General features: G+C 45.4%; 1 protein-coding gene across 5 annotated transcripts in view; it reads right to left on the bottom strand.

Annotated features, from left to right (window-relative positions):
• Window positions 1-1,420: 1,420 nt before the first annotated feature.
• Window positions 1,421-17,860, bottom strand: part of LOC138315670 (stimulated by retinoic acid gene 6 protein-like) — a 94,322-nt gene continuing 77,882 nt past the window's right edge. For all 5 annotated transcript variants that reach the window (XM_069256860.1, XM_069256858.1, XM_069256855.1 and 2 more), the window contains 2 exons: window positions 5,091-5,254; window positions 1,421-4,632 (listed from right to left, as the gene is read on the bottom strand). In XM_069256860.1, coding sequence (XP_069112961.1) covers window positions 4,310-4,632; window positions 5,091-5,254 — 487 coding nt within the window. In that variant the 3' untranslated portion in view covers window positions 1,421-4,309. The remainder of the gene's footprint in view (window positions 4,633-5,090; window positions 5,255-17,860) is intronic.

Here is a 17,860-nt window from a genome sequence, read left to right as displayed (position 1 = left end):
ATAGTGGTAAATGGAGAGAAAGTTTGCAACGGAATGAAACGTTGTTGCAACATTAAAAAAGAACAAAGTGATACTTTGGCGTATAGGTCATTTTTATATGAATTATATTTAATGTATTTGTAGACAATCACTGGTTGTACTTTGTGAATCGCTCCATAACTATAACAGTACAAGGTATAGATATTATACTAAATGTCCTGACCTTCAACGCGACAATAATTAGTTAATTGACATTTTTCGATATAAATTTGGTAACTACATATTAATCATAATTATAACGTATAAACGTATGCGATAGCTGAAAGAGGTCAACCATTGCAATATAATTTAGTTACAACGTACCGAATTCAGGTTGACGGTTAGTCCTATGTTTTTGATAACATACAATGTAACATTTTTGAATTAATAAACATCGAAGCATTTCTGTAAGTATTACAGTTACATATATATTATCATTGCTTTTAGAATATTGCATGCACGTGGTTCTTATTTCACTCACTCTATTTGTTTCCAAATCTCTATTTTTGTAGGGATATTATTCCGTCATAAACGTGGTAAACCACGAAATTTGTGTAGTGTGCACGTGTCGAATAACATTTATAACGATATCAATATCATCCCAATACGTCATGATACAATATTTATATACATTACGTCTGACCGTTATACCAAGTCAGTAACACGTTCGTCACTAAACGTGGTGTGGTAGTTAAACTGAATCAGATACAGGCGGGAAAACATAACACTTAAATATCAGTTCTAGTGTTCTGACGGAAGGCGAGTCTGGAATCGGTCAATATGTTTTTGTCAAAACATAAATTTTTATCAAGTTCAATGTTCTCCTTGATCTGTTATTCGCTTATATAACCAAGGAAGTGACACGTGAAGGAAGCTTACTGCCAATGTCTTATTTAACGTGGTTATATTTTATTGATCATATCGTAATTATCAGTAGGCAATGTCGTTTGTAATGGATGTGTTCATCTCTACTTTCCATACCGGGGACTATCACAAACCAGATCTCCTACCCGGTTACGTTACATTGAAAGTCACTGCGTGTATCAGGTGCATTTTGTTATTTCTTCATAATAGGGTAGCTATATCACTATTCACTCCATTACTTCATCATTGTTCGAAAATCAGTGGTTTTAAATGATATGTATCCTGGCGTAGGAATCAAACTTCTTATCCAATGTTCGTTATTTCAATCATGCGAATTCTCGTGAAAATGGATATTTATGTAATTGTATATATATACGCTTTGAGTCATGTGCATTTATATCTATCATACACATAATATGTAAAACTTTGGACCAAGGAACGTTTGATGTTTCGGAAAACTCAGTCTAATATTCTACTATAAAATCTCCAGAACCTTTGTTTTGTTTTTATTACATACGGATTCAGAACAAAATAAGAATAGGATAGGGATCGGTGTTACAACCGTTTTTATTAGCAGATACATGTAACATACAAAATACATTAGAAGCAATTGCAACGAAGGTAAAGTATGTAAATTATTTTAAAAAGATATAATCCTAAAAGGCTGACACACACATCCTTCATATGAACGACTAAACCACAATCAAACAATAATTAATTTCCTACTCTTAATTGAAGTATAATTTGTTTGAAAACGAGAACATTCGGACATAATGACAATTATAAAGTCATAGAACGACATACTCACAAATGTAAATTTTGGTCACAAGTGAAAAAAAGAGCGACAAAATTGAATAATCACTTTTTATGACCAAAGATAGTCCGTGTTTAATGTTGTTATGTATGACACTAAATACATGTAGTTATTAGATAGGGGAGATAACTCCTATAGCTATATTATCAATACATCGTGTAAAGTTCACATAATTAATTTAGGTTATAGAACTTTCTAGAATATTATCATCGTATAAACAAATATGTTTGTAAACATGTTGATTATAAGTAGAGATCTAGAATGATCTATTTCCAGAAAGTTCTGTGTGTTTACTTGTTTACTGTTTTAGTTAGATATTTCTGTAATAAGACATATCAAGAATTGTACAGCGCCATATAAGATTCTATTGGGAGAGCTATTGTGACTTTATCTGTGGATTATTACAACACTTTGTGTGGATTTATTCATATTGCCTGGAACTTTACAAATCATCGGTGGACATTCAATTTCCTTGTGGATTTGTGATTATTGTTAATTTGAAACCTGGAAGGATCAAGGATTATACCAGGACATTCGCATACAGATAAGTAACACTTTAAATCATCGTATTACTCTTGTACCACCACCAATTACTTTAGATATTGTAAACCATCTCTGTATAATATTGTATATATAATTAAATTGTGTTTTGAATTTAGCTGCTGGTTTCTCAATTCTGTTATTTGTTCATGTAACAATGTTGATAGTTTGATTTTTTTGTAAAGGTATATAATCAGTAAGCACAGCAAAACATAAAAATCTAATATCTAAATATGTATATAGTATAATCTATACCTCAGATGTTAAACGTAGTTGTCTAAATACACAAATATTTCAATATGTGAGTATTGTAAAACTGACAAAAATAACAGCAGGTGACAACGGAAACAGTAACTTGGTATTTTTGACTAAATTACAACGGTAGAGATCTTAAAGATCCACAATTGTAAAAGGCACATTTAAGGCATTAGCTTGATATAAACAGAAAGTTTCAAGGATCTACGTTGAGTGGAACGGACGACAGAACCCTATTTAATATCCCTCGCAAAGCGTTTCGCCAGGATTAATAAGTTCTTTCCCTACCTTTAGGGTAGGACAGAGTGATCTCTACCCAGGGAGGAGATTCATGACTGTTTAGCCAGAGGTTTACCGAGTATTAGACTGTCGTGAATCTCGTAAAGATTTCCCTGTCCTACTCTCTAGGTAGGGAATGATCCTTTTTTGCCCCTGTAATTTCACCAAAAATGTTAAAAACATAAATCAACTTAAATATTGCAATTTTCTGTGTCAAAACTTTGTTAAATACTGTGACGAACAAGAATCTAAGTCATTTTGAAATATGCCATAGAAATACTGACATACCCTGGCCCCGGCCTTTAAATATTGCAATTTTTCTGTGTCAAGACTTTGTTAAACTTGTTGCACTGTGGCAAACAAGAATCTAATTCATTTTGAAATATACCGTAGAAATACTGACAATATTGTATAAAACCAGTAAAATACAATGTAAGTGTTTTACCGAGTAAACATCAACGAAATGTAAAGGTAGGTGGGATTGCGATGATCATTGGGTCAAAGTTCAGCACGCCCGTGAAGCACGAGCTCGAGTTCGAATGTGATATTGATTGTAATTTGGACTGTACAGGTTAGTTTTTATTTCCAACTTCCGGTTTATCACAAGACATGTTCTAAGGGTGCAGGGTAAGGCAGGGGAATCTGATACTCACCGGAAGTGAGGATATCTTTGTCCGGTGAGGTAGAAAAATAGTCCGCAGTTTGGAATATGTCTTCACGAAGCAAAATAATCATATTTAATATATTTGATGATCAAATGCGTATTGTAGTTTTACAAACTTAACAGTACAGTAGTAATATAATAGAGTCTATGTATGTTGTACTGAATCATGTAAATTCTAAGTAAACACAATACGTGTCTAAAATACGTCTTAAGATTATACACCAAATCGTGAGTTTTAATATAAAAAGGGAGATAACTCTTATTGAAGAAGTGATCTTTATCTGATTCTGCGTCGGTTGACTAAATCACGGTCATTGAAGCGTTTCGGTGATTCTGGTGGATACATAGGTGATTATTAATTTGCTAAATTTGAACCTGTTGCTAATAGGGGAGACATTTAAAATTAGACCCAACTCAACAATTGATGTTCAGTCATAGGAAAACCAAATGTATAATATCCTGTTTTTGATAGAAATTGTTGCACTTGTAAGGTGTGACTTGGTACAGAAACGGGAAATTCGGGATTTGTTACATGAAATAGAACCAAATTTACTTACAATATAAAAAATAAATGGCACATATATGTACAGCTACAAACCAAAAAAAAAAAAAAAAAAAAAAAAAAAACCAAAACAAAAACGTTCATGCCCGTCAGGTACATGATAAGCATACCTGGAATTCGGTAAGATTAAATCATTATTTTACCACATTTGTTTTACCTAACGTCCCTGTAACAGTAAGGTGATTAGAGGACGACCTTCACATTGGTGTAGTCTCACTATAAATAAACGCTTAAAATGCATTTCATAATAAAACGGGAACATGTAAGAATATAGAGTTTGATAAAAACGTGTCAATACTTTTAGCGTCCATTTTCAACAATGTACCAAAGATGGATTCCTTAGCAGAGTGTAGACTTTAAGCCACCGGTTATGTATTCTCCTATTGTACTTTGGGATATCAATGGAGGCAGTGACATTGCATGACGTCCCATAATGCCCTACAGATGATGACGTCAACAGTTCTTCCTTCGATGTTGTCCTTGACCTTGTGTGGTTTGGCAGATTATTAGTATTATGCATTGGTACCTGGACGGTGCCGGCTGAGGACCTCTTGAGGAGTTGGTCACAGAACACTACCAGTACTGGGTGGCAGTGCACTAACTCCATCTGAAGAAAACTCACGTACGCCATATAACCTGAAAAGTATGTGCATGAAAAGTTTCAACAACTTGCCATTGTAATGATGATATATATATATATATATTTTTCAAAACGGGCATAATTTTTTGTAGGAAAATTATTCGAAAAACTTTTGTTCTCTTGAAAATTAAAGCTTGATGATCACATCACAAAATCGTATAAGACTTGGCAAGTAAGAGGATTTCTATACATTGAACAAAACACATTTATTTATTGAATTTAAATCATAAAGCAGCTCTATATATTTTAATAGACTAAGTACCGGAAATGCTATTTCGCTATGACAAAATTTAGCAAATATCCAATCTGATTAAAACCAGCTCTTCAATACGCTTACGCTATGAAGCGTAAGCGTATATGAAGAGCTGGTTTTAATCAGATTGGCAAATATCAGGACATAGATTTAGCAATAGTTGCTTGTAGAATGGTTTGATATTTGTTTATTTGACTCTACCTGTATCCCACGTCTCAAAGCCGTGCATCAGTCCACTCCTGTCTATTCTACCAAAGAGGATCACACCCAAAACGACAGCCTTGACTATTCTCATCAGACATCGGATTAAAGCGATGAGTATGTAGTAAAAGAACATGAAGTATGCCATGTTGTGGTAAGTATCCCTAAAATTAATTTGACGTGATAGAATAAAATTCAATTATTAGTTATCAGAGTCATGTGTGAAACCATTAATCTGTGACTTAAAAAAGGTGTAGAGACTACAACTACCAATAACATTAGTATGGAAACTAAAGACACCCCATGTATGAATCGCTGATCACTGTGTTTAAGTAACATATGTTAAATATTTAAACAATACAGAAACGCAACATATGAAAAAAATAATATGTTGTATAGTACATGGGAAATTTTGAAGGTTTTTTCATTTCCAAAAATCAAATTGCGGATTTATAACTTCCTGTTATTTTTACTAGCATACAAAGACGTTTGACTAGTGGTACCATGGACACCTTCACCACATAGCCACCGTGGTCTGTGACCTGATAGTGCCGACATAGCCATCGTGGTCTGTGAACTGATAGTTCCAACATAGCCATCGTGGTCTGTGACCTGATAGTGCCAACATAGCCATCGTGGTCTGTGAACTGATAGTGCCAACATAGCCACCGTGGTCTGTGACCTGATAGTGCCAACATAGCCACCGTGGTCTGTGACCTGATAGTGTCAACATAGCCACCGTGGTCTGTGACCTGATAGTGCCGACATAGCCACCATAGTCTGTGACCTGATAGTGACAACATAGCCACCGTAGTCTGTGACCTGATAGTGCCAACATAGCCACCATAGTCTGTGACCTGATAGTGCCAACATAGCCACCATAGTCTGTGACCTGATAGTGCCAACATAGCCACCATAGTCTGTGACCTGATAGTGCCAACATAGCCACCGTGGCCTGTGACCTGATAGTGTCAACATAGCCACCATGGTCTGTGACCAGATAGTACCAACATACCCACCGTAGTCTGTGACCTGATAGTGCCAACATAGCCACCGTGGTCTGTGACCTGATAGTGCCAACATAGCCACCGTGGTCTGTGACTTGATAGTGCTAACATAGCCATCGTAGTCTGTGGCCTGATAGCGTCAACATAACCACCGTGGTCTGTGACTTGATAGTGCCAGCATAGCCACCGTGGTCTGTGACTTGATAGTGCTAACATAGCCACCGTAGTCTGTGGCCTGATAGCGTCAACATAGCCACCGTGGTCTGTGACTTGATAGTGTCAACATAGCCACCGTGGTCTGTGACTTGATAGTGCCAACATAGCCACCGTGGTCTGTGACCTGATAGTGCTAACATAGCCACTGTGGTATGTGACCTGATAGCGTCAACATAGCCACCGTGGTCTGTTACCTGATAGTGTCAATATAACCACCGTGGTCTGTGACCTGATAGTGCTAACATAGCCGCCGTGGTCTGTGACCTGATAGTGTCAACATAGCCACCGTGTTCTGTGACCTGATAGTGCTAACATAGCCACCATAGTCTGTGACCTGATAGTGCCAACATAGCCACCGTGGTCTGTGACCTGATAGTGCTAACATAGCCACCGTGGTCTGTGACCTGATAGTGTCAACATAGCCACCGTGGTCTGTGACTTGATAGTGCCAACATAGCCACCGTGGTCTGTAACTTGATAGTGCTAACATAGCCACCGTGGTCTGTGACCTGATAGCGTCAACATAGCCACCGTGGTCTGTGACCTGATAGTGTCAACATAGCCACCGTGGTCTGTGACCTGATAGTACTAACATAGCCACCGAAGTCTGTGACCTGATAGTCCCAACATAACCATCGTAGTCTGTGACCTGATAGTGCCAACATAGCTACCGTAGTCTGTGACCTGATCGTACCAACATAGACCTGATCGTACCAACATAGCCACCGTGGTCTGTGCCTGATAATGCCAACATAGCCAACGTGGTCTGTGCCTGATGTGTCAACATAGCCACCGTAGTCTGTGACCTGATAGTGCCAACATAGCCACCATAGTCTGTGACCTGATAGTGCAAACATAGCCACCATAGTTTGTGACCTGATAGCGTCAACATAGCCACCGTGGTCTGTGACCTGATAGTGTCAACATAGCCACCGTGGTCTGTGACCTGATAGTGCCAACATAGCCACCGAAGTCTGTGACCTGATAGTGTCAACATAGCCACCGTGGTCTGTGACCTGATAGTGCCAACATAGCCACCGAAGTCTGTGACCTGATAGTGCCAACATAGCCACCGTAGTCTGTGACCTGATAGTGCCAACATAGCCACCATAGTCTGTGACCTGATAGTACCAACATAGCCATCGTAGTCTGTGACCTGATAGTGCCAACATAGCCACCGTAGTCTGTGACCTGATAGTACCAACATAGCCACCGTGGTCTGTGCCTGATAATGCCAACATAGCCACCGTGGTCTGTGCCTGATAGTGCCAACATAGCCACCGTAGTCTGTGACCTGATAGTGCCAACATAGCCACCATAGTCTGTGACCTGATAGTGCCAACATAGCCACCGTGGTCTGTGACCTGATAGTGCTAACATAACCACCGTGGTCTGTGACCTGATAGTACCAACATAGCCATCGTAGTCTGTGACCTGATAGTGCCAACATAGCCACCGTAGTCTGTGACCTGATAGTGCCAACATAGCCACCATAGTCTGTGACCTGATAATGCCAACATAGCCACCGTGGTCTGTGCCTGATAGTGCCAACATAGCCACCGTAGTCTGTGACCTGATAGTGCCAACATAGCCACCATAGTCTGTGACCTGATAGTGCCAACATAGCCACCGTAGTCTGTGACCTGATAGTGCCAACATAGCCACCGTAGTCTGTGACCTGATAGTGCCAACATAGCCACCGTGGTCTGTGACCTGATAGTGCTGACATAGCCACCATAGAATGTGACCTGAAAGTGACAAACTAGCCACCGTGGTCTGTGACCTGATAGTGCCAACATAGCCACCGTGGTCTGTGACCTGATAGTGCCAACATAGCCACCGTGGTCTGTGACCTGATAGTGCTAACATAGCCACCGTGTCTGTGACCTGATAGTGCCACATAGCCACCTAGTCTGTGACCTGATAGTGCAACATAGCCACCATGTTCTGTGACCTGATAGTGCCAACATAGCCACCGTGGTCTGTGACCTGATAGTGCCAACATAGCCACCGTGGTCTGTGACCTGATAGTGCCAACATAGCCACCGTGGTCTGTGACCTGATAGTGCCAACATAGCCACCGTGGTCTGTGACCTGATAGTGCCAACATAGCCACCGTGGTCTGTGACCTGATAGTGCCAACATAGCCACCGTGGTCTGTGACCTGATAGTGCCAACATAGCCACCGTGGTCTGTGACCTGATAGTGCCAACATAGCCACCATAGTCTGTGACCTGATAGTGCCAACATAGCCACCGTAGTCTGTGACCTGATAGTGCCAACATAGCCACCGTGGTCTGTGACCTGATAGTGCCAACATAGCCACCATAGTCTGTGACCTGATAGTGACAACATAGCCACCGTAGTCTGTGACCTGATAGTGCCAACATAGCCACCATAGTCTGTGACCTGATAGTGCCAACATAGCCACCATAGTCTGTGACCTGATAGTGCCAAAATAGCCACCGTGGTCTGTGACCTGATAGTGCTAACATAGCCGCCGTGGTCTGTGACCTGATAGTGCCAACATAGCCACCGTGGTCTGTGACCTCATAGTGCTAGCATAGCCACCATAATCTGTGAGTGCTAACATAGCCACCATAATCTGTGACCTGAAAGTGCCAACATAGCCACCGTGGTCTGTGACCTGATAGTGCTAACATAGCCACCGTGGTCTGTGACCTGATAGTGTCAACATAGCCACCGTGATCTGTGACCTGATAGTACTAACATAGCCACCGAAGTCTGTGACCTGATAGCGCCAACATAGCCATCGTAGTCTATGACCTGATAGTGCCAACATAGCTACCGTAGTCTGTGACCTGATAGTACCAACATAGCCACCGATGTCTGTGCCTGATAATGCCAACATAGCCACCGTGGTCTGTGACCTGATAGTGCCAACATAGCCACCATAGTTTGTGACCTGATAGCGTCAACATAGCCACCGTGGTCTGTGACCTGATAGTGTCAACATAGCCACCGTGGTCTGTGACCTGATAGTGCTAACATAGCCACCGAAGTCTGTGACCTGATAGTGCCAACATAGCCATCGTAATCTGTGACCTGATAGTGCCAACATAGCTACCGTAGTCTGTGACCTGATAGTACCAACATAGCCACCGTGGTCTGTGCCTGATAATGCCAACATAGCCACCGTGGTCTGTGCCTGATAATGCCAACATAGCCACCGTAGTCTGTGACGTGATAGTACCAACATAGCCACCGTGGTCTGTGCCTGATAATGCCAACATAGCCACCGTGGTCTGTGCCTGATAGTGCCAACATACCACTGTAGTCTGTGACCTGATAGTGCCAACATAGCCACCATAGTCTGTGACCTGATAGTGCCAACATAGCCACCGTAGTCTGTCTGTGACGTGATAGTGCCAACACATAGCCACCGTAGTCTGTGACCTGATAGTGCCAACGTAGCCACCGTGGTCTGTGACCTGATAGTGCCAACAGAGCCACAGTAGTTTGTGACTTGATAGTGCCAACATAATTACCATAGTCTGTGACCTGATAGTGCTAACATAGCCACCGTGGTCTGTGACCTGATAGTATCAACATAGCCACCGTGATCTGTGACCTGATAGTACTAACATAGCCACCGAAGTCTGTGACCTGATAGCGCCAACATAGCCATCGTAGTCTATGACCTGATAGTGCCAACATAGCTACCGTAGTCTGTGACCTGATAGTACCAACATAGCCACCGTGGTCTGTGCCTGATAATGCCAACATAGCTACCGTGGTCTGTGCCTGATAGTGCCAACATAGCCACCGTGGTCTGTGACCTGATAGTGCCAACATAGCCACCATAGTCTGTGACCTGATAGCGCCAACATAGCCACCATAGTTTGTGACCTGATCGCGTCAACATAGCCACCGTGGTCTGTGACCTGATAGTGCCAACATAGCCACCGTGGTCTGTGACCTGATAGTGCTAACATAGCCGCCGTGGTCTGTGACCTGATAGTGCCAACATAGCCACCGTGGTCTGTGACCTCATAGTGCTAACATAGCCACCATAATCTGTGACCTGAAAGTGCCAACATAGCCACCGTGGTCTGTGACCTGATAGTGCTAACATAGCCACCGTGGTCTGTGACCTGATAGTGTCAACATAGCCACCGTGATCTGTGACCTGATAGTACTAACATAGCCACCGAAGTCTGTGACCTGATAGCGCCAACATAGCCATCGTAGTCTATGACCTGATAGTGCCAACATAGCTACCGTAGTGTGTGACCTGATAGTACCAACATAGCCACCGTGGTCTGTGCCTGATAATGCCAACATAGCCACCGTGGTCTGTGCCTGATAGTGCCAACATAGCCACCATAGTTTGTGACCTGATCGCGTCAACATAGCCACCGTGGTCTGTGACCTGATAGTGTCAAAATAGCCACCGTGGTCTGTGACCTGATAGTGCTAACATAGCCACCGAAGTCTGTGACCTGATAGTGCCAACATAGCCATCGTAATCTGTGACCTGATAGTGCCAAAATAGCTATCGTAGTCTGTGACCTGATAGTACCAACATAGTCACCGTGGTCTGTGCCTGATAATGCCAACATAGCCACCGTGGTCTGTGCCTGATAATGCCAACATAGCCACCGTAGTCTGTGACGTGATAGTACCAACATAGCCACCGTGGTCTGTGCCTGATAATGCCAACATAGCCACCGTGGTCTGTGCCTGATAGTGCCAACATAGCCACTGTAGTCTGTGACCTGATAGTGCCAACATAGCCACCATAGTCTGTGACCTGATAGTGCCAACATAGCCACCGTAGTCTGTGACGTGATAGTGCCAACATAGCCACCGTAGTCTGTGACCTGATAGTGCCAACGTAGCCACCGTGGTCTGTGACCTGATAGTGCCAACAGAGCCACAGTAGTTTGTGACTTGATAGTGCCAACATACTTACCATAGTCTGTGACCTGATAGTGCTAACATAGCCATCGTGGTCTGTGGCCTGATAGTGACAACATAGCCACCGTGGTCTGTGACCTGATAGTGCCAACATAGGCACCGTAGTCTGTGACTTGATAGTGCTAACATAGCTAACGTGGTCTGTGACCTGATAGTGTCAACATAGCCACCGTGGTCTGTGACTTGATAGTGCCAACATAGTCACCGTGGTCTGTGACCTGATAGTGCTAACATAACCACCGAAGTCTGTGACCTGATAGTACCAACATAGCCACCATGGTCTGTGCCTGATAGTGCCAACATAGCCACCGTAGTCTGTGACCTGATAGTGCCAACATAGCCACCATAGTCTGTGACCTGATAATGCCAACATAGCCACCGTGGTCTGTGACCTGATAGTGCTAACATAACCACCGAAGTCTGTGACCTGATAGTACCAACATAGCCATCGTAGTCTGTGACCTGATAGTGCCAACATAGCCACCGTAGTCTGTGACCTGATAGTACCAACATAGCCACCGTGGTCTGTGCCTGATAATGCCAACATAGCCACCGTGATCTGTGCCTGATAGTGCCAACATAGCCACCGTAGTCTGTGACCTTATAGTGCCAACATAGCCAACATAGTCTGTGACCTGATAGTGCCAACATAGCCACCGTAGTCTGTGAACTGAGAGTGCCGACATAGCCATCGTGGTCTGTGACCTGATAGTGTCAACATAGCCAACGTGGTCTGTGACCTGATAGTGCCGACATAGCCATCGTGGTCTGTGAACTGATAGTGCCAACATTGCCATCGTGGTCTGTGACCTGATAGTGCCAACATAGCCATCGTGGTCTGTGACCTGATAGTGCCGACATAGCCATCGTGGTCTGTGCTGACCTGTAGTGTCAACATAGCCACCGTGGTCTGTGACCTGATAGTGCCGACATAGCCACCATAGTCTGTGACCTGATAGTGTCAACATAGCCACCGTAGTCTGTGACCTGATAGTGCCAACATAGCCACCGTGGTCTGTGACCTAATAATGCCAACATATAGCCACCGTGGTCTTTGACCTGATAGTGCTGACATAGCCACCATAGTCTGTGACCTGAAAGTGACAACATAGCCACCGTAGTCTGTGACCTGATAGTGACAACATAGCCACCGTGGTCTGTGACCTGATAGTGCCAACATAGCCACCATAGTCTGTGACCTGATAGTGCCAACATAGCCACCATAGTCTGTGACCTGATAGTGCCAAAATAGCCACCGTGGTCTGTGACCTGATAGTGCTAACATAGCCGCCGTGGTCTGTGACCTGATAGTGCCAACATAGCCACCGTGGTCTGTGACCTCATAGTGCTAGCATAGCCACCATAATCTGTGACCTGAAAGTGCCAACATAGCCACCGTGGTCTGAGACCTGATAGTGCTAACATAGCCACCGTGGTCTGTGACCTGATAGTGCTAACATAGCCACCGTGGTCTGTGACCTGATAGTGCTAACATAGCCACCGTGGTCTGTGACCTGATAGTGCTAACATAGCCACCGAAGTCTGTGACCTGATAGTGCCAACATAGCCATCGTAGTCTGTGACCTGATAGTGCCAACATAGCTACCGTAGTCTGTGACCTGATAGTACCAACATAGCCACCGTGGTCTGTGCCTGATAATGCCAACATAGCCACCGTGGTCTGTGCCTGATAGTGCCAACATAGCCACCGTAGTCTGTGACCTGATAGTGCCAACATAGCCACCATAGTCTGTGACCTGATAGTGCCAACATAGCCACCATAGTTTGTGACCTGATAGCGTCAACATAGCCACCGTGGTCTGTGACCTGATAGTGTCAACATAGCCACCGTGGTCTGTGACCTGATAGTGCTAACATAGCCACCGAAGTCTGTGACCTGATAGTGCCAAGATAGCCATCGTAATCTGTGACCTGATAGTGCCAACATAGCTACCGTAATCTGTGACCTGATAGTGCCAACATAGCACCGTAGTCTGTGACCTGATAGTACCAACATAGCCACCGTGGTCTGTGCCTGATATCCAACATAGCCACCGTGTCTGTGCCTGATATGCCAACATAGCCACCGTGGTCTGTGCCTGATAGTGCCAACATAGCCACCGTAGTCTGTGACCTGATAGTGCCAACATAGCCACCGTAGTCTGTGACCTGATAGTGCCAACATAGCCACCGTAGTCTGTGACCTGATAGTGCCAACATAGCCACCGTGGTCTGTGACCTGATAGTGCCCAACATAGCCACCGTAGTCTGTGACCTGATAGTGCCAACATAGCCACCGTGGTCTGTGACCTGATAGTGCCAACATAGCCACCGTGGTCTGTGACCTGATAGTGCCAACATAGCCACCGTGGTCTGTGACCTGATAGTGCCAACATAGCCACCGTAGTCTGTGACCTGATAGTGCCAACATAGCCACCGTAGTCTGTGACCTGATAGTGCCAACATAGCCACCGTAGTCTGTGACCTGATAGTGCCAACATAGCCACCGTGGTCTGTGACCTGATAGTGCCAACATAGCCACCGTGGTCTGTGACCTGATAGTGCCAACATAGCCACCGTAGTCTGTGACCTGATAGTGCCAACATAGCCACCGTGGTCTGTGACCTGATAGTGCCAACATAGCCACCGTGGTCTGTGACCTGATAGTGCCAACATAGCCACCGTGGTCTGTGACCTGATAGTGCCAACATAGCCACCGTGGTCTGTGACCTGATAGTGCCAACATAGCCACCGTAGTCTGTGACCTGATAGTGCCAACATAGCCACCGTGGTCTGTGACCTGATAGTGCCAACATAGCCACCGTGGTCTGTGACCTGATAGTGCCAACATAGCCACCGTGGTCTGTGACCTGATAGTTCCAACATAGCCACAGTAGTCTGTGACCTGATAGTGCCAACATAGCCACCGTGGTCTGTGACCTGATAGTGCCAACATAGCCACCGTGGTCTGTGACCTGATAGTGCCAACATAGCCACCGTGGTCTGTGACCTGATAGTGCCAACATAGCCACCGTGGTCTGTGACCTGATAGTGCCAACATAGCCACCGTAGTCTGTGACCTGATAGTGCCAACATACACCGTAGTCTGTGACCTGATAGTGCCAACATAGCCACCGTGGTCTGTGACCTGATAGTGCCAACATAGCCACCGTGGTCTGTGACTGATAGTGCAACATAGCCACCGTAGTCTGTGACCTGATAGTGCCAACATAGCCACCGTAGTCTGTGACCTGATAGTGCCAACATAGCCACCGTGTCTGTGACCTGATAGTGCCAACATAGCCACCGTAGTCTGTGACCTGATAGTGCCAACATAGCCACCGTAGTCTGTGACCTGATAGTGCCAACATAGCCACCGTAGTCTGTGACCTGATAGTGCCAACATAGCCACCGTAGTCTGTGACCTGATAGTGCCAACATAGCCACCGTGGTCTGTGACCTGATAGTGCCAACATAGCCACCGTGGTCTGTGACCTGATAGTGCCAACATAGCCACCGTAGTCTGTGACCTGATAGTGCCAACATAGCCACCGTAGTCTGTGACCTGATAGTGCCAACATAGCCACCGTAGTCTGTGACCTGATAGTGTCAACATAGCCACCGTGGTCTGTGACCTGATAGTGCCAACATATGCCACCGTAGTCTGTGACCTGATAGTGCCAACATAGCCACCGTAGTCTGTGACCTGATAGTGCCAACATAGCCACCGTGGTCTGTGACCTGATAGTGCCAACATAGCCACCGTAGTCTGTGACCTGATAGTGCCAACATAGCCACCGTAGTCTGTGACCTGATAGTGCCAACATAGCCACCGTGGTCTGTGACCTGATAGTGTCAACATAGCCACCGTGGTCTGTGACCTGATAGTGCTAACATAGCCACCGTGGTCTGTGACCTGATAGTGCCAACATAGCCACCGTAGTCTGTGACCTGATAGTGCCAACATAGCCACCGTGGTCTGTGACCTGATAGTGCCAACATAGCCACCGTGGTCTGTGACCTGATAGTGCCAACATAGCCACCGTAGTCTGTGACCTGATAGTGCCAACATAGCCACCGTGGTCTGTGACCTGATAGTGCCAACATAGCCACCGTGGTCTGTGACCTGATAGTACTAACATTGCCACCGAAGTCTGTGACCTGATAGTGCCAACATAGCCATCGTAGTCTGTGACCTGATAGTGCCAACATAGCCACCGTGGTCTGTGACCTGATAGTGCTAATATAGCCACCGAAGTCTGTGACCTGATAGTGCCAACATAGCCACCGTAATCTGTGACCTGATAGTGCCAACATAGCCACCGTAGTCTGTGACCTGATAGTGCCAACATAGCCACCGTAGTCTGTGACCTGATAGTGCCAACATAGCCACCGTGGTCTGTGACCTGATAGTGCCAACATAGCCACCGTGGTCTGTGACCTGATAGTGCCAACATAGCCACCGTAGTCTGTGACCTGATAGTGCCAACATAGCCACCGTAGTCTGTGACCTGATAGTGCCAACATAGCCACCGTAGTCTGTGACCTGATAGTGCCAACATAGCCACCATAGTCTGTGACCTGATAGTGCCAACATAGCCACCGTGGTCTGTGACCTGATAGTGTCAACATAGCCACCGTGGTCTGTGACCTGATAGTGCCAACATAGCCACCGTGTCTGTGACCTGATAGTGCAAATAGCCACCGTGGTCTGTGACCTGATAGTGCCAACATAGCCACCGTGGTCTGTGACCTGATAGTGTCAACATAGCCACCGTGGTCTGTGACCTGATAGTGCCAACATAGCCACCGTGGTCTGTGACCTGATAGTGCCAACATAGCCACCGTGGTCTGTGACCTGATAGTGCCAACATAGCCACCGTGGTCTGTGACCTGATAGTGCCAACATAGCCACCGTGGTCTGTGACCTGATAGTGCCAACATAGCCACCGTGGTCTGTGACCTGATAGTGCCAACATAGCCACCGTGGTCTGTGACCTGATAGTGCCAACATAGCCACCGTGGTCTGTGACCTGATAGTGCCAACATAGCCACCGTGGTCTGTGACCTGATAGTGCCAACATAGCCACCGTGGTCTGTGACCTGATAGTGCCAACATAGCCACCATAGTCTGTGACCTGATAGTGCCAACATAGCCACCGTGTCTGTGACCTATAGTGCAACATAGCCACCGTGGTCTGTGACCTGATAGTGCCAACATAGCCACCGTGGTCTGTGACCTGATAGTGCCATAGCCACGGTCTGTGACCTGATAGTGCCAACATAGCCACCGTAGTCTGTGACCTGATAGTGCCAACATAGCCACCGTAGTCTGTGACCTGATAGTGCCAACATAGCCACCGTGGTCTGTGACCTGATAGTGCCAACATAGCCACCGTAGTCTGTGACCTGATAGTGCCAACATAGCACCGTAGTCTGTGACCTGATAGTGCCAACATAGCCACCGTGGTCTGTGACCTGATAGTGCCAACATAGCCACCGTAGTCTGTGACCTGATAGTGCCAACATAGCCACCGTAGTCTGTGACCTGATAGTGCCAACATAGCCACCGTAGTCTGTGACCTGATAGTGCCAACATAGCCACCGTGGTCTGTGACCTGATAGTGCCAACATAGCCACCGTGGTCTGTGACCTGATAGTGTCAACATAGCCACCGTGGTCTGTGACCTGATAGTGCCAACATAGCCACCGTGGTCTGTGACCTGATAGTGCCAACATAGCCACCGTGGTCTGTGACCTGATAGTGCCAACATAGCCACCGTAGTCTGTGACCTGATAGTGCCAACATAGCCACCGTAGTCTGTGACCTGATAGTGCCAACATAGCCACCGTGGTCTGTGACCTGATAGTGCCAACATAGCCACCGTGGTCTGTGCCTGATAGTGCCAACATAGCCACCGTGGTCTGTGACCTGATAGTGCCAACATAGCCACCATAGTCTGTGACCTGATAGTGCCAAAATAGCCACCGTGGTCTGTGACCTGATAGTTTCAACATAGCCACCTTGGTCTGTGACCTGGTAGTGTCAACATAGCCACCATGGTCTGTGACCTGATAGTACCAACATACCCACCGTGGTCTGTGACCTGATAGTGCCAACATACCCATCGTGGTCTGTGACCTGATAGTGCCAACATAGCCACCGTGGTCTGTGACCTGATAGTGCTAACATAGCCACCGTAGTCTATGGCCTGATAGCGTCAACATAGCCACCGTGGTCTGTGACCTGATAGTGTCAACATAGCAACCGTGGTCTGTGACTTGATAGTGCCAACATAGCCACCGTGGTATGTGACCTGATAGTGCTAACATAGCCACTGTGGTCTTTGACGTGATAGTGTCAACATAGCCACCGTGGTCTGTGACCTGATAGTGTCAACATAGCCACCATAGTCTGTGACCTGATAGTGACAACATAGCCACCGTGGTCTGTGACCTTATAGTGCTAACATAGCCGCCGTGGTCTGTGACCTGATAGTGCCAACATAGCCACCGTGGTCTGTGACCTCATAGTGCTAACATAGCCACCATAATCTGTGACCTGAAAGTGCCAACATAGCCACCGTGGTCTGTGACTTGATAGTG

The sequence above is a fragment of the Argopecten irradians genome, chromosome 2 (assembly GCF_041381155.1).
Source record: "Argopecten irradians isolate NY chromosome 2, Ai_NY, whole genome shotgun sequence".
Taxonomy (NCBI): Eukaryota; Metazoa; Mollusca; class Bivalvia; order Pectinida; family Pectinidae; genus Argopecten; species Argopecten irradians.
The sequence above is the reverse complement of the archived record's forward strand: the minus strand, read 5'-3'. Positions and strand labels throughout refer to the sequence as shown.